Here is a 19,824-nt window from a genome sequence, read left to right on the forward strand (position 1 = left end):
CTTATGGCAGCTCCATGAATTCCTCATAGGGGTTTCTTTGGCCTGGAATCCTCAGAGGTGGGTGCAGTTTGACACCACTTTAAGTGCTGTTGCTCCATCATACTCACGAATCCTGGGATTTGTAGCCTTCTCTACCAAAGAGTGTTAGTGCCTCACACAACTACAAATCCCAGGACTCTGCAGGATGGAGCCATGGCAGTTAAAATGGTGCCAAACTGCATTACTTCTCCAATGTAAATGCATGCTATGATAATGATGTGTTCATGCATGCAAGATCAAAACGCAGAAGGATTAAAGTCCCTGTTTGAGACTGGGTTTTGCCCAGATTTTCAGCAGAGACACAGAACTGAATGCTGGCCCCAGATCAGCCTCAAGGAAAGGAGGACGCATGGATCACCTGAGAAGACCGGCTCAAACCAACGACAGGAGTTGCCCACAGAGAAACATTGGAGAACATGTTCCCATAAGGAAACATATGATCCTGTCACACTAGAGGAATCCCAAACAGAAGCGGGATTTTGAATGTAGAAAAAACCTGAAAATGTTTCTCCAAAAGTGAAATAAGGCAAAAATAAGGCGAATGTAAAGGGGGAAAATGGCAGCTTTTTACTTTGGGGAAGTTCTGAAAGTAAAAAGCTGCTGGTTTTGTCCCCTTTTACTTTCGCTTTATTTTTGCATTATTTCACTTTTGGAGAAACGGCGTGTGATAAACTTCCTGCATTTGCAGGGTTTTTTTCTCCTTTAAACCTACTTTAAATCCCATTTCTCAGTGGGATTCCTAGGGAGAACATTAGCCCACATTTCCCTATGGACAAGTATCCGCCAATGTTTCTCTATGGGCAAGTATGGTTTCCCAATGGGCCAATACTGTCATTTGCTTTAGTACATCCACATCTGAGACCTATCTGTTTCTCTTATGCAAAGTGGCTGAAATTTAAGGTTTTCTTAATTTAAAAAACAAACAAAGAATCACTTTTGGACTAGAAGTTTGGAAGAGTTTATCTTTCCTCCTAAAAGTTAAGCTTGTTAGATGGAAGCAAATAGTGTGGACCTTGCATAGCCTGCAATGGATGTGCGTTGCGCCCATCGGATCTCTTCCAACTCTGCAATTCTACCATTTTACTTTCGGGATTTCAGCCACAATGCATTTCCAATATCACTTTATTTGCGCAATTGCGTGTGATCATCATTTGTGCAATTATTCGCTATTTTCTCTTTATTCATGGGATGGTTTAAATGCACTTTAATCTCTCTTTGATGCCGAAATCAGCCCCAGTGTGACAAACTCCTTGGTCTCAAAGGTGCTACAACATCTCTCTACGTAATGATTTCACAAGTGTTGACAACAAGGCAGTGAGGCGGTATCAGGAGAACAAGAGAAAGAGGGAAGCCTTGCAAAACCTTTGCAATCTTTGCAAGGCAGCGCAAAGCTTCAAGCGCGGAATAAAGGAAGTGGCCATCTTGCAACTCTGAAGCGGAGAGCTGAACATTTCCTCTGGCAAAGGGAGCTCTCATTCTGAGTCAAGAAACTAGAGACCACAGAGACTGCTTTCATGCGGGAGAGATTAAGCCAAGGGCTTGCGTTAATTTCCATCTGGGCCTGACCCTTGGCTGCCAAGTGGTTTCTCTCTTTGCTTTGCTAGATATCTCTGACGGACGTGCGGATTTGCTTCTCCTTCTTAACAAGAAGCTGGATGATGGCTAGTCCAACACAGATTGAAAAGGCTGGAGTAAACTAAAGCTGTATTCTATGCCAGGACCAACAGGCCACTTGTGGCCCACCAAGACATTTTTGCAGAACCATAGAAGTTGAAAGGGACCACAGTGTCCATCTGCTACGCAGGGATCCAGAACAAAAGCAGTCTTTAAAGATGCCCATGTTTAAAGACCTCTAAAGAAAGAGAGTCTGCCCCAAGGCAATCTATTCCACTGTCAAACTGTTCCAAGAGTGGAGTTTATCACACAAAGGAGATCGGGAGTTTATCCCATGAATATCCCAGAAAAATCATGTCATTACACAGAACGATTTCACACGACGTCACACAAAGCCCACCATTAAAGTGGTCACAAAGAAACTTAAAGCCGCATCTTTTTACTTTCGGGATTTCAGTGCCAATACATCGCTTTTACTTGCGCAATTGCGTGTGATGATCATTTGCGGAATTACTTGCCATTTTCACTTTATTTGCGGGATGCATCAAATGTGCTTTAATCACTCTTTAATGCCAAAATTAGCCCCAGTGTGATAAACTCCAGAGAAAGGATCTGCAGGTTTGGAGAGGTCAAGGGGGTGCCATAGAGTCACAGCTGGACATTAAGATCGTCCTTGGAGGATGCGGCCGAAGGACCTCCTTTGCTGTGGTACCCAAGTAGTAGCATGCCCTCCTCCCAGCCAACTGGCTCCAAATGAAAACATGAGGTTTGGCTGGAACTTTTGGGGCCCATTTTGGTTTAACCCAGGTCTGCACATTAGCATGGTTTCACAGGGTCTATGTCTCTTTTAAATAGATTTAAACCAGCTCAACTTGTTGGGTTGTTTAATATTCACTTAAGCCTGTTGAAATTCAAAGTGAAATTGTTGAGAAGGGAAGGTTAAGAGGTGATATGATAGCCTTGTTTGAGTATTTGAAGGGATGTCATATTGAGGAGGGAGCAAGCTTATTTTCTGTTGCTCCAGAGACTAGAATACAAAACAATGGATGCAAACTGCAGGAAAAGAGATCCCACTTCAACATTAGGACTTCCTGAGAGTAAGGGCTGTTTGACAGTGAAGACACTCCCTGGGAGAGTGGTGGGGTCTCCTTCCTCGGAGGTCTTTAAGCAGAGGCTGGATGGCCATCTGCCAATGGGGATGCTTTGATGAAGAGTTCCTACATGGCAGAAAGGGGTTGGACTGGATGGCCTTTTTGAGGTCTCTTCCAACTCTAGGATTCTATGATTCTGTGGAATGACTGGACTTTACTGTATGGTATCCATATATCTCAGATACAGGACAGAAAATAAAAATCCATCAGTGAGACCTTTATTGGCCAACTGAAATGCACAATATACTTGTTGCAAGCTTTCAAATCTCCATGGGCTTCTTCATCAAGCAAGATGTTACAAACCAGCATCCTTCAAGCAAGCAGCACCCATTAAGCAGCACCCAAATCAACCCGCTCCCCTCCCCTGCAAATAACAACAACCCTTCAGTGACATCCGGCTGCCCAAGCCCACCCTCAAGTTAAAGTTGAGTACCTTGACTAGGGAGCCTCACTTCCTCGAAATGGCAGCCGTCTCCGTCTGTGTACTTCAACCCGTTTTGGCTGCAGAGCAAGTCTCACCCAAGTTCCTGTTTCAGCTTCACCCAAGTTGCTCACTTCCTGCAGCCCAGTCCTTGCAAGCAAAGCCTCCGGTGGGAAGGGGGGAACCCCAACATAGTTTTTAAAGGGTTTTTTGGGCTATGTTGCCGTGTTCTGCAAGAGTTTATTTTTAACGTCTTGCCAGCCGCAGATGCATAGACCACATACACCAAAAAACTCACAGAAAACTACACCATCATCATCATCATCATCATCATCAATTATTTATATTGCACTTCAGTAGGCCTGAAAAGATTCCAGAAATATATACGTCATGCGCCAAGAGCTGCAGGACTGGGATCTGGAGGAAAAGTCTGATGAGGAAGGGACCCAGACAAGTCTTCCAGAGAGGGAACATTTCACTGACGGGAGAAGAGCAGGATGAGCGCAACATCATGGGGCGTTGTGTGATGTTCTCTGTGCAGTTGCACAATAAAGACAAGAGCATCTTGCTTCTCTCCCGTCCTTTTCTCTGTGTGATAATCTCCATAGGCAAGACTCACCTGCGGCTGATGAGGAAGAGGACACAGCTGGGCCTTAAGTCCTCCATCAAGGAGGAGGGACACAAGGATCCAACACAAGCTTAGTTCTGATTAGAAGCAACTGCGGTCAGGCCAGGGAAGAGCTGGGTTTGCCCAAGGCAGTTGCTGGAAGCAAATGGTCTGTTCACTGGCCAGCATCCCTGTCCCTGATGCCTTTTTCCAGGCTCCTGCCTTTCCTACTTTGGACTTCTTGGCTTCTTTGACCCTTGGACCATGCTGACCTTGATTCCTGTTGCCTCCTTTGAATGCTTGACCAATGCCTTTTTCATAACAGACTCTCACAGGCAAGGATGCTTTCTAGCTGCTGGTAGTATTCTGTCTCTGCCTGCATTACCAGTTTCTGGTTCCTTCCCAGCCAACCTTTGTGGATGTTTGGTGAACCAGGACAGAATCAAGACTTGCTCAGTGCAGGTAGCAATAGCAATAGCAAGGACATTTCTATATCGCTTGTCAGTGCACTTAAGCATTCCCTAAGCAGTTTACGAAGTGTAAGCTAATAAGCTGGGGACTCATTTTAGGATGCAAGCCTAAGTCAAGCTTAAGCCCTGGCTGATAGAAAAATGGTAGAATCATAGAGTTGGAAGAGAATCATCAATCCATGGGGATCGATCCATGGGGAGAGGCGGGAAATATAAAGATTTTATTATTATTACTGTATTATCATCATAAAGTTGCTCAGTGCAGGTCGAAACATAAGAGTTGGGAAAGACACCAAAGGACCATCCTGTCCACCTTTGTGCCATGCAGGAAGACACCTTCAAAGCACTCTTGTGACAGATGGCCATCCAAATCCTGCTTAAAAACAGCCTCCAAAGGAGACTCCATCACCTTCCAAAGCAGCAGCTTCCACTATTGAACAGCTCTGATCATCAGGAAGTTCCTCCTAAGGCTGAGGTGAACTCTCTTTTCCTGTAGTTTGCATCCATTGCTCTGGGTCCTGTGCTCCAGAATAAAGGTACTCCAACTAAAAGAGATACTCAAGATGCACTCCAAATAAAAGCATCCCCAGCAACAGGGAGCTCTCCAGCCTCTTTTTGGAGACATCCAGAAGAGAGATTCAACCACGTCTCCAGGCATTTGGCTCCATTGCCGAACCATCCTTGCTGTCAAGACATTCCTTCTAACATTTGATCAAAATCTATCCTTCCATAACTTAAAAAGCCATTTGACCTGATCCTACACTCTGGGGAGGCCCTTGAGATATTTAAAGGGTGCAACCATGTCACCCCTCCATCTTCTCTTGCCCAGCTGACTATGGTCAGCTACTTCAACCTTTCCTCCTAGGTTTTGTTTTCTATCTTTCTTGTTATCCTTGTTGCCCTTCTCTGAACCTGCTCCAACTTGTCTCTGTTATTGCTAAAATGAGGTGCCCAGAAATGAATGCAGGACTCCAGATGAAACCTGACCAGTTTGTGGACTATTGCTTCCCTTTTCCTGAAAACGATGGTTCTCTTAAAGCTGGGGGGAAATATTATTTGCCTTCTTTGCTGCAGCATCACATTGTGGGTCATGTTCAACTAATGAGCAGCATGGCATACCATGGGATAAAAACCCTATCTTCAGAAATTCAATTCCCTCCAACAATTTGTCATTAGTCAACCTCATGTATAAGTCGAGGGCACCTTTTGGGGCCAGAATTGTGGATTTTGCTGTGACCTGTGGATAAGTCAAGGGTAAAACTTAGGGGCATATAGCAAAGGATCTAAAGGATGAAGCAAAGGAAAACAATGCCAAGGAACTTACAAGATCCCAGCAGACATAACTCTTTGTGCTTATTCTTAAGGATGGATGGATGGATGGATGGATGGATGGATGGATGGATGAGAGAGTAGAGCGGGTTGGTGCTTCACATATTATACTCTTGCCTTTCCCCAGAGGATGGTTCTTTCTTTTAAATAAAAATTAAGGTAGAGTACTTACATTTGCCCATGGATAAGTCAACTCAGGGTTTTTTGACCCAAATTTCTAGGCTTATGCATGTGTATATACAGTACAGTAATTCATTAAGGATGTCTGAGAAAAGGGAGGATTTTATAGAATAATATTCTTTTTCTCCTACAACGTGTGAGGCCAAAATAGTCAAAGATTTATATCCTCAAAAGACAATTCTGAGTATCTCTTACCAAACTACAAATCCCAAGATTCTATTGAGTGGACTCACAGCAGTTGAAATGGCAGAAAACAGCTATAACTGTGCAGTGAAAGGGGCTTAAAATACTGGGCAGAACAGATCTTTAGTGCCACCCATCACAGGTTTGTTTTATGTCCCTATAAATTTTAGGAGATGTTTGAAAGCAAAGGTAGATGGCCTTTGCCCCTTCTCCCCTCCAGATTTCTTTTGTGGTTACCCGACAAGCCCTGTCAAATCACCGCTTCACTCCGTTGGTTCGGAAAAATAATTATCTTTATTGCACAGGAATGGGGTCTCAGAGGATCAGACGGTTAGAGATGAAAGGAAAGCCCACTGCCCACATCGCAGGAGGATAAACCTAAGCTGGAAATCCCAAGGCCACAGAGAGACAGGAAGGAAGGAAACTCTCTCGCTGTGGGCCCTTCCATTTTCTCCTGAAGGGCCAGAAAAGAACTCCCCAAATGATGGCAATGCCCCAAAGACTGCAGCACACACACACACACACACACCGGTAACCCTTTATCCTTTTCCAGAGATTTGGAAAGTTACTTTGCTTTTGCACTGCAACTCCCAGAACCTCCAAGCACAGACGGCTTTGCAAAGTTGCAGTCCAAAAAAGTGCCTTTCCAGGGTTGTTCCTTCCCTGGGACATGCAGACAGGGATCCAAGGGGAGATTTAAAAGACACCTCCAGACCTACTTTAGTCCCACTCTTTGCACAGTGCAGGAAACAGGCTCCCTGGTTGAGAGCAGTCACCTTTCCCTCTTTGCTGGCAAGGTCCCCTTCCACCACCATTTGATGCAGATTTTTCCAGCCTGAGTCACTCAAACTGAAGAGCACCAACAATAGGTGCAAAACCTAGAGGGTTACAGCAACTTCAGATTGAGCTAAACTGGGTCCACTTTCCAGAATGTGGTTAAAAACATGTGCTAGGACACACTGGAGAGCGGAAAATGAGTTCAGCATGCCAGCATGCTGCAGAGCACAAGCCCTTTGGCTGCAGAGGTTGCTTCCCAGAAAGTAGCAATTAATGCAGCATTGGAAAACAAACAGGAGAAAGCAGAGTGGCTTTCCTCCGCCTGCCATCTCTTCCTCCCTCAACGTCCCCCCCACTCTCCAAAATTAACTTAACACCGTGAACAAACATTTCACCCTGATTCATTTTGCAGGGTGGACTGTGAAAACCGCAACGCTTTTCCCGAAGAACCCAAACAAAACCAACATGGGTGTTGTTAACAAGTCCTGGGCCCGTCGCATCAATGCTGTCCTGGGGGCTCTCCTCTTGGACTCAGGCAGTCTGCCCAGGAGGATGGATGCCCCCAAGATACTTATGGCTGCAGCCAAGGGCTTCCTCCCCATCCATCTGCGACACAGCAGAATCCGCCAAACGCTTTCCCATGGCACCTGACCCATCAGGCTCTTTCCAGCTGTGGGGCGTCCCTCTCACAAATGGCCCGTGAAGCACAGGAGCAGCAGGATGTGGACAGTGAGGAGGTAGACGGTGGCCAGGAGGGGCAGGCGCCTCCGGGAACAGAAGAGCGAGCGCAGGACACGCCGTAGCCCCGTGCTCCCTCGAATCTGTGGGGAAAGAGGGAGAGAAAGAAAAGTTACTAGGCAGGCCAGAATTTCGACTACTAGGGCTCATGATTTCAACTACTAGGGCTCATAGTATATAAGGATGCAGAATGGAGTATGACTCTGGAGACCCCACTCAACCATGGAAACCCCATTGCATGAAACTGGGTCACATTTGCTCAGCTTCAGAGGAAGGCAAAGGCAAAAGCATTGGCAAACCTATCACGAGGAAGGCACCCCCCCAAATTTATGGGAAAACCTACCATGAGGTTTTCTTGTCAAGATTTGTTCAGATGATACTATTTTGCCAAGAAAACCCCATGATAGGTTTTGCCATAAGTCAGAAATGACTTGCAGGAATACAACAACAACCCACGTCTTTCATAGTGCGTTTGTGGTAGACAAAACCAGGCCTAGCTAGTTGTAATTTAATTAATTAATTAATTATGGTTATTTAATTTATACCTCACTTTTCTTCCACCATGGGACCCAAGGAAGCTTACCACTTCAGGTGCAACAAAATAGAGCTAAAACAATTTATACTACAAAAGCTAAAATTTTATTCATTCATTCATTCATTTTATACTCTGCCTTTCTTCTGCCATGGGAGCCATAGCAGCTTACAAATTCAAAATGAAAGTTTAACTAAAAATGTACCATTACATAAAAAGAAAATTAAACCTTGGTTCTCTTAACAGGACATAGCTATAAAGATTATAAAGTAGATTTCAAAATACATAACTGGACCTCTTGTGGGAGGGCGTTTCACAGTGTGGAAACTGTGCCAAGAAGGTTCTTTCCCTTGTCTTCACCAGCCCCAGCTGTGAAAGCAAAGATCTCCTACAAAGATCTTAGAATCTGGCCCAACTCATCTGGGGAGAAATGGCCATTTTTAAAAACAACAACATATGAGCAACTCAAATGAAAACACTGATTTAAATCAGTACAATACTGAAGCTAAAGCAAAGTTCCCCTCATTAAAAGAATTTCCTGCAACAACTGTCAAGGGCCTGCTGAAATAAAAAGGAACATTGGTTCTTACCTGTGATATGTCCATTTCCAGTAGATAAGGAACTAACATACTGCCCTTACCTACTGGGAAAAGGTTTTTTCCTGCCAGCAGAAGGAGAAGCCAGCTAGTTTCCCAGGGGGGATAGTTTTGTAGCTTGGGAGCAGCCACCAAGAAGGCCCTATCCTCTAACCCTACCAAGCATACCTATAACAGTTGCAGGACTTAGAGAAAGCACTCCTCTGAGATTCTTAAAACTCAGTCACATTATTATTATTATTATTATTATTATTATTATTATTATTATTAACCTTTATTTATGAAGCACTGTAAATTTACACAGCACTATACATGCAATCTTTTTAGTTAGACGGTTTCCTGCCCTCGGGCTTACAATCTAAAGAGACATGACACAGAAGGAGAAGGGAGCGGTGGAGGGAAAGGGTAAGAGGTCCAGCAGTTCCTCTCTACCTCCGAGGCCTGGACCAAGGCAGATGGACTGGAACATAGGAAGATATGTTATTTACAGATAATCTGGAACCAGCACTTATGGTGCTTCATGGGTCATAACTAGCACATTGAAATGTGCATAAAAATTAACTGGTACCCAGTGATGCTGTTGCAACATGGGAGTTACATGTTCCCTGACCAGTGCACTGATCATTCCTAAAAAGCCAGCTCTTCCATTCAAAAGGATCTAGTACGGCAGGTGGTTTCTTGTTCTTGTGAAAACACATTGTTTTAAAACAAGACTTTGTTGTTGTTACCTACCCTCAGGTCATGCCTGACTCATGGCGAACCTGTGGATGAGACATCTCCAAGACTCCCTGCCCTCCACTGCTTTGCTTAGGTCCTGCAAATTCATACCCAGGACCTCCTTCATTGAGTCCATCCATCTAGTATGCGGTCTTCCTCTCTGTCTTTTCCAATGAGTTGTTCCTTCTCATGACATGACCAAAGCATGACAACTTCAACTTCATCATCTTGGCTTGTAGGGAAATTTCAGGCTTGATCTGTTCAAGGACCCATTGGTTTGTCTTTGTGGCCAACCACAGTATCCTCAACACTCTTTTCCAGCCTCACATCTCAGAGGAGTTGATTTTTATCCTATCCACTTTTTTCACTGTCCAGCTCTCACATATGTATAAGGTGACAGGGAATACTATGGCTTGGACGATTCTTACTTTGGTGCTCAGCTGTGTATCTTTACACTTTAGGATCCTTTCTAGTTCTCTCATGGCTGCCCTCCCCATTCCTTGACTCCAGTCACCATTGTGATCCAAAGTATGGGAACCCTTTTAACTATTTTGATTTCTTCATTGTCTAGATTGAGTTCAATGAGACTTTTATTGAACTGTGTAATATTGTTGATGTAATTGATATTATATTGTATTGTTTGATTATTGTACTGCCTTGTATTGTACTATATGGTACTGTGAACCGCTTTGATCAGACGGAAAAGTGGTATACAAATAAAAATTTTATTATTATTATTATATTTTATAGATTGAATGTACGTATTTCTTCCACAGTCGTTACTTTTGTTTTCTTTGTGTTCAGCATTAAGCCTGCTTTTGCACTTCCCTCACTGACCTTCCTTTGTAATCGTTTCAGATCATTCACACAATTTGTCAAAGAGAAACATCATCCTCCCAGACTAGAGGAAGAAATGTTGAGGTGCTCTGCTGAACAGCATGCAAAAGCTAACTTCCTGCAGGTATAACATGAGAAATACAGACAGAGGATCCGAGTGCACCTCTTGTGGAGGTTGCCTGCATTCATTCATCCATGTCCTGGACTAGGTAAAACCTATATTCTGCCCAATGTAAGCAGGAAAAGGGGGGTCCTACCTTGCTGAAGGAACTGTCTGCAGGACCCACAAGCATCGCATGTTCAGGACTGGGAGGGATATCAATACTGGTGTCTAGAGCATGTGTCCACTCAGCCGACTCCAACCTAGGCACAGATTGAGAGAAAGAGAGAGAGATTTAGAGAGAGAGGGAGAGAGAGAAGTGAGTGCCACATACAATTTGTAGGCAGGAAGCCAGTCCAGTGTATAACAGGGATATAAGCCTTCATTAAGTTTCTTCTCAAAGCAAGCAACACATCTTTTTGTGGATTTTTCGGGCTATGTGGCCATGTTCTAGAAGAGTTTCTTCCTGACGTTTCGCCAGCATCGACTTCACAAGCAAGAAGTCATTTTAACAAATTTCTTCCCACTGCAAGAAAATCTTCAAAAAGGCCACACATTTGGAAGCTTGTTTGCAATTCAGGATTGCTATTTTCTGTGGAGAAAATTATGTTTTCTGAACAGGAAACACTGGCTTCTGTACAAATCAACCACATGTGAATTTTGTAGAGAGTAAGTCCCTGCATAGCAAAGGTTCTCATAAGCCCAGAATTCTTCTTGTCAGTGTTTCTCTACACTCAAAAACATGTTGTTTGATTATTTTGTAAAAAATTTAGAATCTTCTTTCCATCCTTAGTGTAAAAGCAGGGATGTAATAAGGCCTAGTCTGATAGACTACTTCTCTCTGCATCTTCCGGGGAACAGAACACTGAACCTTTTACATTATCTGATTAGAAGGGACTGACTGATTATTAAACACTGGCCTTAGAGGCTGATGCCATTTTCCACCCCATATTCCCTGCATGAGCCACACAACTCCTGGTGACATTACTGGAAGTGACTTCACATCACTTCTGTTTTCAGTTTTGGTTAATCTGGACAGGGTGAAGGTTGAGGGGAGAGCAGCGTTGTGGATGCTGAGCGATCTGAACGGCAACATTAGATAACATTATGGGAAAAGAATCACCAAAAACAGGGGTCTAGGAGGCCTACAGCACCTGGCATTCCTTGGTGGCCTCCTAGCCACGTCCTACCCAGGTCTGCCCCTGCTCTTCATCCAATATCAGATGGGATCTGGTGTGTTTAGGACACACCCTCTTTAGGCCCTCTCCCTTCATTCATATTTCTGTGCAAAATAATTCATCCAGGGTCTTTGACTAAAGGGAGGATTTTGTAGAGAAATAGCCATTATGGAGAAATAGCCCAGCACAGACATACACACCTGCGGATGTGCTCTTGCGCTGCAGCGTAGGCTTCCTCGGCAGCCAGGCGCCGGTCCTGTTCCTCTTGTAACAGTTCCTCCAGCTGCATCAGGCCTTCCTTCGCGTTGCTCTGCTGCTGCTGAGCCTCTGAGAGCCTGCCAAGGGAAGGGAGGGATGGTGAGAGGGAGCAGCTCCTGCTGGCAGACTCACGGAGGAGCATTCACTCAGCCACAAACCATGGGTTTGCCTTTGCTGGAAATATGTTTTTAAAAAGGAATCGGGATGATGGCCTGAGTTAGAGGTGTGGTCTGGATCATCACTGTTTCTGTGACCCAGAATAAGGAATCGAAGGTAATGAACAAGGGGTGGCAGACACCCATGCTAAAATAAATCAGTCGATTATAATTGTGCCACTGGATTCCTTGCCCTCCCTGACATAAATGGGGGATCTTGTCTCCAGGTTTAGGCCATCCAAGATCTTTGGTGGTACAAAAAGTGACAAATCTGCACCTGCAGCCGGGCCAATCACACACTGCCCCAATATCCAAGAAGGTGTCAAAAAGAAAGGCATGTTAAATCTGTTTCAGGCTAGAGGAAGAAAGGGATTTAGCAGCACCATTGAAACTAATTGGTTTATTTTAGCATGAGTTTCATAAATTTCAATCCATTTCTTCAGATGTGATAGTGAAGGCAATGGAAGAAACGAACAGAGCTCTCATTTTGAAATCTCCTACAACAGGAAACACTGGTTTACCTGGATGGAGCGGAAATCCCATCTGTCTCTTCAAGAAACTGAACCATGTTCAGGATAGACATTATATTTCTGCCACCTCCACAACTATGTGAGCTGTGTTTAAATACCAGTGGCTTCTATATTTCATTCTGTCAATGGATCTCAAAAACTGGACTTAAGTCCAGGTGTTAGCATTAAATACGATCTTAGCAGGTTTCATTTTACTGCAGTTAGTTTCCTAAGGGACACAATATTTATTAGTCATTGCTGATATTTCAAATTCTGCTATAAGTTTGTACGCAGGCTTAGCTAAACAAAACAGTGGTGATAGCTTTTCCCGCCGTGAGATTAGAACAAAACAATCCAATACTATATGCTGCAACAGTCAAAAAGACCCTGTTCTCAGAGGAGTGACATGGAAGGAGGGAAGAGGAGAAGAGTGTTGGTTTCATGCCTGACGTTTACAAGTGCTTAAGCTAAAAAGTTCTATAAAGCTCAGGGTTTTTAGAATAAAGTTGTCCATCTTGACCACTCTGAGCTCTTTGTTGGACTGGGAGCCTGAGTGAAGAGGATCAGAACACCTTGTGGTTCTTACTTCCTGAGCAGATTCAGAGCTCATCCCAGCTCTTTGTCAAACCTGGGGTGACACGGCAAGTCTAATATTTTGGTCTTGCCCAAAACATGGAAGTGAATGCTAAAATAAATCATTTGATCTTAACGGTGGTGCCGGATTCTTCCACCCACCTCTTCCTCTCCACCATCTTGCTCTTTCTGCTCACCCCCCAGTACTCACCTCATCTGCAATTCTTGTAGCTCTGGGGTGTAGCTCTCTCTGGGATGCTCGCTTTTTTCCTGGGGGGCACCAGGCGCAGCGTCCGTTAGGAGGGACCCCTGGAGCAGAAAGGACAGGTTTAAGGCTTGGTTTTCTTCTCACAAGCCATTTTCACTCAAGGCTCAACTCAACAGAGAATTCTTTGATGGGGTCTTAAACTAGAGCTAGAGGAAAAGGCAGATGAGCTCCCTGAAAACATTGGGAATGGTGGTAGGGAAGCATGTCCTATTGCTATGAAAAGGAATGCATTCAAAGCTGGGGGTCCTGTGCCCCAATCTGGTCACCTCCAAAGTTAAAGGGTATGTTTAGCCTAGGGAAGAGAAGGTTGAGAGGGGACATGATAGTCATGTTTAAATATCTGAAGGGACGTCATATCGAGAATGGAGCAAGCTTATTTTCTGCTGCTCCAGAGAATAGGAGACAGAGCAATGGATTAAAATTACAGGAAAAGAGATTCCATCTTAAATTACTATACAAAGTAAAAATACACTGTAAGATTCTTAGTTCTGTATTCTGAATCAGTGATATATCAACACAACCTATAAATTAATTTATATTTAGATCTTTGCTCTGCTTTCATTGACATTTATATTTTTTTCTTATCTTTTCTCTTTTTGCTGTAATGCTAAAACATTGGAATAAATAGAATCATTTAATCAGAATAAACAGAATCATAGAATAAATAACTAGATCTGTTTTTTGTTGCATCCCCTACCAGTTTCTCAGCCTGTAACTGTTTTAACTTAGTGTCACATTCAATACATTTTTATCCTGTTTTACTGTTGTATTCTGAATTTTTTTAAAACACAGGTTGAATCTCCCTTATCCAGAATTCTGAAATCCAAAATACTAAAAACTTTTTTCATGGGTGGCTGAGATAGTGACACTTTTGCTTTCTGATGGTTCAATGCACAGAACCTTTGCTTCATGCACAACATTATTAAAAATATTGTATAAATTTACCTTCAGGCTATGTGCATAAAGTGTATATGAAACACAAGTGGATTTCGTGTTTAGACAGGGGTCCCATCTACAAGATACCTCATTATGTATGAACATGCAAATACAGAATTCAAAAATATAGCCATGTTAGTCTGTAGAATCAGTACGTAGAGATCTTATAATCTTAAAAAAATTATGGCCTGTTACAGACAGCCAAAATAAAGCTGCTTCAAGTCACTTTGATGGTATGGTATTTCAATGATGCATGAGTCCTAAGAGTCTGGAAGCTTCACCAAAGCTGCACTCCAGTCCTTAGGACTGGAGCGTGCCTTTGGTGCGGCCTTTAGACTCTTAGGACGCATGTATCATTGAAATACCATACCTCCAAAGTGACTCGAAGCAGCTTTATTTTGGCTGTCTGTAACAGGCCTATAGCATCTTTGAGACTAACTGAAAGAAAGAAGTTGGCAGCATGTGTTTCTATAGACTTAAGTCTACTTTCTCAGATGCAAGAAAGTCCATGCTGCCAACTTTTTTTTCAGTTAGTCTCAAAGGTGGTACAAGATCTTTCTATATATGCAAATACAGTATTCCAAAACTGAAAAATATCCAAAAAACCAAACATTTTGATAAGCAAGACTCAACCTGTAGTTTATTGTTTTATTGCACACTGCCCTAAAATCCCAAAACAAAGGGCAGGATATAAATATATGAATATAAACTTGGCATCTGGGGCCATCCCGGGGGGGCCTTACCCTGGCCTTGGAGGAGGGCTGCACCTCCTGCAGCTGCTTCTCCAGTGCCTCGAAGCGGGAAAGGACGTCGCTGTAACGCTGCTGGCTCTCACGCAAGCTGTGGCTGCTTCCTCTGAGCTGGAGAGAGAGCGAGTTCTTCTCTTCAAAGACCTGGGAGAGCTGGGCAGAGGGACCACAAGAGAGCAAGGATGCTTCTGACATGCACCGTGTGAGGACAGGAGAACAACAGGGTTTTCTCAGCTGCAGCACCCCCACTTTGGAACACCACCCCTTTGGAGGATCAGGATTGTGCAGTTGTGCCTGCAAGTCTGTCCAGCAAGTGACAAAACATCACTGCCAGTCAATCTCTGGGAGGAGAAACAAAACAAAAGGAAGATATTGGGGGGGGGGGGGGGTTTCAAGGGGAGAGCTTTTAGTACATATTTAAGGGGCTTTAGATGTGATTTGTGAGTGATTTTCTTCTGAAAATCACATCAGAACATTTACAAAATAGAGGATATGGCAGTTGGGGGCATAATGCTCCAGGGGCTCCAGAAGTGGAAGCCAGGAGCTGTGTGCCAACTGTGGGCTGCAGTTTCCACCCCTGCCCCAGAAAGCATTGGAGAGCATTTTGAGTTTTTATGCATTTCAAAAAAATTAAGTAATTTAAAAATTAAGTAATTTCAAGGTGGGGTGGGGGAGAAAGAACTACCTCTGACTCAGGAGGGTGCACAGAACCCCTGTAAGAAGAGGAACTAAGCTGATCGGCTTCCAGGGTCGAAAAGCTTATCCACAATGACCAAAGCACTTTTTAAAGGGCTTTCTGCACTCAGGGAAGAACCGCCAATCTGCACTCAAATCCTTTTGCCCCTCCTTGTCCCATGCAGGGAAAAAGGAGGGATACAAGACAAGGAAACTGACAAGTTACCTTACTGTTCAGCTGCTGGATGCGTAGTTCCTTCTGGTGCAGCTCTTTCAGGCTGCTCTTCAGCTGGGCCTGGAGGTTGTCTGCATCTGCCCCAGGACCAGATCCATCCCCCGCAGAAATCTGTCTAGAACCCATGTTCTCCGGTGCAACCTGTAGGGAAATGCATGTTCAGCACTCTCACTCAGCTGTATTTGGAAGTCCACCCAAAAAGTCCAGTTGCATCCCTTTGCCTAACTTACATATTCCCTCTCTCTTTGCCATGGCTATGCAATTTCAGCACGTTCCCACCCCTCTCTGGGTCCTTTTTGGTCATGGAGAGGCCTTTTTTTCAATAGGAAATGATGTGGAAATTGAGCTGAAACTGAGAGTCATTCATGTGGCTAGAATCCTCTTGGTGAGTCAACATGTCGATCAAATGTACTGATTTCATGGGTCTAATCTAGTTGGCTTTAACAATGTACAGTGACTTTGGGGTCCTGCTGCTGTTATCTAAAGTGGGATTTTTTAAATAGTGATATTTTCTCTGTGTTGTACTTTATTGCTATATATTTAGCTAATTTTTGGAGGGTGTGTGTGTGTTTGTGAGCTGCTTTCAGTCCCACAGTGGGAGAAAGGCAGCACAGATATAATGAAATGAAATGAACAATTGGATTCAGGCCTTTATTCCTCTGTCCAAGTTACCTGCATCAACACTGTTCCCTCTGCAACATCTGATTAATGTAGATCTTGAGGGGACTGATCTCAGGGGAGTTGGGCACAAAACCATTTAGATTCATGGTAGAGTTGACCCTCTTTCAAAATGCTCCTCATCAAGCCCCTAAGGCAGACGACAACAACAAATATCTAACACATTGGGTGCTGAAAATAGGCATGCGCTTTATACCGGACACTGATCTGTAGCATGAACAAACTTAGAATCACAGGGTTAGAAGGGATCCTGAAGGATCACTTGGTCCATCCTCCTGCTAGAGGAGGAATCCACTGTTAAAACATCCCTGCCAAAAGTTAAAAAACTTTGTGAAAGAGGGTTGGAAGGGATCCTGAAGGATCACTTGGTCCATCCTCCTGCTAGAGGAGGAATCCACTGTTAAAACATCCCTGCCAAAAGTTAAAAAACTTTGTGAAAGAGGGTTGGAAGGGATCCTGAAGGATCACTTGGTCCATCCTCCTGCTAGAGGAGGAATCCACTGTTAAAACATCCCTGCCAAAAGTTAAAAAACTTTGTGAAAGAGCCCAAAGAACGAAGGTAGCTCAGGAGTTAACATGGCTTTGTACCAAGCAGGGTCAGGACTCAATTTTGCCTTATTGTCCTGAATAACAGGGAAGGGCACAAATGGGGAAAGGACAGGGTCACTGAGGGTGTTATAATGCCCTTGTCTGTCCTCTAATTGAACTTTGATATCAAACCACATCCTGAAAGGGGTATTTTTTCACATAGGCCTGAATGAAAGTGGCTGGGGTGATTCAGCCAGGACTAAGGGCATGTAAGCAAAAATGTATCCTTTGAAATTCAAATCTATTCCTCCAATTTCAGAGGCGAAGACAGCTCTGCTAGTTGTCACAATCCAGACATCAAAGACACAAGCCATATGGATCTGCCACCTCTTTTATTTAGGGTGTCTACATTTTATGGTGCAAGAGTGTTCTCTTTCATCCCCATGGAAGTTTCCCAAAAAACTGCACACAAGGTGAAAAAGTATAAAGGAAGGCTGTATGCTCTTTATTTTCAGTCTTGGGTGAAGTCAGAAGCCATGATTTCACCTAGATTCCTATCCACTTTCTATGCAATTTTCCCTCTGCTGTAGACTTCTGGCATCTGCACTGGTAATGTTTGGCCCCCATCCTTCTAATCTCTAACCCATTAAACCTACATTTAATTCGTTAGCTCTTGTGTGTTTGGGTGTGTGATCATTTGTGTGTGTGTTGGTTCCCTGTTTATAAATGAACTACATTAATTTGGAAACTGACTCTAGAATTTTGTGGGTTTGGGCCTGTTGGACAAAGGCAAAAGATCCCAGCCAGATGTTACTCTGGCACTCTCACAGAGCTAAATTAATTTCCCCATTGAATGCAATTTGTGGTGCCTCCCCAACACTCCCTGAAATTTAGTTAACAGTGTGGGAAGCTTTGTCTCCCCACCGCACTCCCAGCCTCACCTGTCTTTGGTATTGGTCTTCTTCCACCATGTGAGTGCTGGCCCTCGCTGTCTCCTGCATGGCTCTCGCCAGGGGACCCCGCTGCTGTCGTCGGAGCGACAAAACCTCCAGCTCCCAGGCTGCCTTCTCCTCTCTACCAGAATAAGAGAAAAAGGAACTGCAGTGGGAATGGCATTCTTTGAAACATCAGATCTGGCCATGTGACACATGCCTCAATTGGGTTACTTTTGCGCTCTACAAGCTGTCTCTGAAGAGTGTTTGGAAACTTCAACTGGTCCAAAGAGCTGCAGACAGACTGCTAACATGTGCTGGGATCACACAATTCCCTTGTTCCAACAGCTCCTCTGTCAGCCAGTCCATTTCCAGGCACAATTCAAAGTGCTGGTTATGCCCTTTAAAGCCCCAAACAACTCAGGTCCAGGTTATCTGAAGGACCATATTCTTCCTTGCAAACCAACCTATGCTTTGAATTCTGCTGGGGAAGCCTTTCTCTGTTTCCCTTCACCCTCACAAAGTACATCTGGTGGGAACACAAGGGGCAGGGTGTTCTCAGCGGCTGGGCCCAGGATCTCGAACCCTCTTCCCACAGAGGTTAGACTGGCACCTTCCCGTCTTTCTTTTCACAGACAAGCAAAGACTTTTCTATTCTGATAGGCATTTTATGAGTGATGATATAAGGCCCATCTTACAGACGGTGCTGGAAATTGCTAATTGTTGTGCTGGGTTGTGCGTGCGTGCGTTTTTTGTATGTATGTTTTACCTTGGCTTTATTTATTTTTTCCTGTTTGTTTTCTTAACTTTTGGAAAATTTTGTATTTTGTGGATCTTTAACAAGGTTTTTTAATGGCTGCAAGCTGCTTTGAATCCCAATCTGAGCGAAGGCAGGATAGAAATAAATACAAAATACACACACACATTAGGGGGAGCAGAACTGGGGACAGCAGGAAAAGAGGGGCTGCCCACTAAGACACCTCCTTTCCCTCACTACCCCAGAATGTATTCTGACAAGGCAGTCACACAGGCTTTGTGGCATGGCAGCCCTGGCTACTATGAAGATCTATCACTGGGTAGTAAGCTGGCCCTGGGTTGGCAGGGCTTGGTGTGACCTGATATTCTAGCTGTGGGAGTCTGGCGCCACATTCTAGAGCAGTGGTCCCCAAACTGTGCTCTTTAAGGGATTTTGGAATTCAGTTCCCAGAATCCCAGACTATTGACCAACATGGCTGTGGCTTCTGAGAGCTGAAGTCCAAAATCCCTTAAAGGGCACAGTTCGGGGACCACTGCACTAGAGGGTTGCTTACAACAAGAACAAAGCAGAAAAAAGAGAACAGACATTCTCCCCTTCCCTGCCACCCCCCAAAGACCTTCCCTGCCACCACCTACAAAGGGAGGGCTGTCCTCACCTGAGCTGCTGGAGCTCACGTTGCCAGGAGGCACTTTCCGCCTTCAGCTGCTCCAAATCCTGCAACTGAGCCTTGAGGCGCGTGATCTCAGCCGTGTCCACCCCGACCTGGAGGTATTGCTGCTGCAGGTTCTTTAGCTCCACCAGCTGGAGGACGAAGCAATAATAATAATGATGATGATTTGTAATATTCATTTGTGTCTTGCCTTGAGACTCAAGGTTTACAATTTAAAAAGAACAATGATCTAAAACACACAAAAAGTGAACATTAAAATGCAATTAAACCAATCAAACTGAATTAGCAGCACCAGGCTTGATAAAAAGCTTGCCAGAATATATATTTATCCCTTCATTACTCTATTTTGACCTTTTTACCCAACATTTCTACCCAGAGCAGGATGAATTCATCCTGTCCTTTCCCCCCAAATTGCCTCTGATGGTTCTCTCT

At 44.1% G+C, this 19,824-nt stretch overlaps 1 protein-coding gene across 7 annotated transcripts in view; it reads right to left on the minus strand.

Moving 5' to 3' along the window:
* The window catches only part of LOC149311514 (src substrate cortactin-like), a 78,587-nt gene that overhangs the window by 26,780 nt on the left and 31,983 nt on the right, over positions 1-19,824 (minus strand). For 4 of the 7 annotated variants that reach the window (XM_089527339.1, XM_089527337.1, XM_089527338.1 and 1 more), the window contains 8 exons: positions 19,378-19,523; positions 17,975-18,107; positions 15,819-15,968; positions 14,912-15,070; positions 13,176-13,273; positions 11,670-11,804; positions 10,449-10,554; positions 6,270-7,592 (listed from right to left, as the gene is read on the minus strand). In XM_089527339.1, coding sequence (XP_089383465.1) covers positions 7,458-7,592; positions 10,449-10,554; positions 11,670-11,804; positions 13,176-13,273; positions 14,912-15,070; positions 15,819-15,968; positions 17,975-18,107; positions 19,378-19,523 — 1,062 coding nt within the window. In that variant the 3' untranslated portion in view covers positions 6,270-7,457. Of the gene's footprint in view, positions 1-3,237; positions 3,390-5,626; positions 5,833-6,269; positions 7,593-10,448; positions 10,555-11,669; positions 11,805-13,175; positions 13,274-14,911; positions 15,071-15,818; positions 15,969-17,974; positions 18,108-19,377; positions 19,524-19,824 lie in introns of those variants that run through there. The other 3 variants (XM_089527343.1, XM_089527342.1, XM_089527341.1) reach the window with 3 other exon arrangements.

The sequence above is a fragment of the Sceloporus occidentalis genome, unplaced genomic scaffold (genome assembly GCF_023333645.1).
Source record: "Sceloporus occidentalis isolate IW3139 unplaced genomic scaffold, rSceOcc1.0.p SCAF_5, whole genome shotgun sequence".
In the NCBI taxonomy this organism is placed as follows: domain Eukaryota; kingdom Metazoa; phylum Chordata; class Lepidosauria; order Squamata; family Phrynosomatidae; genus Sceloporus; species Sceloporus occidentalis.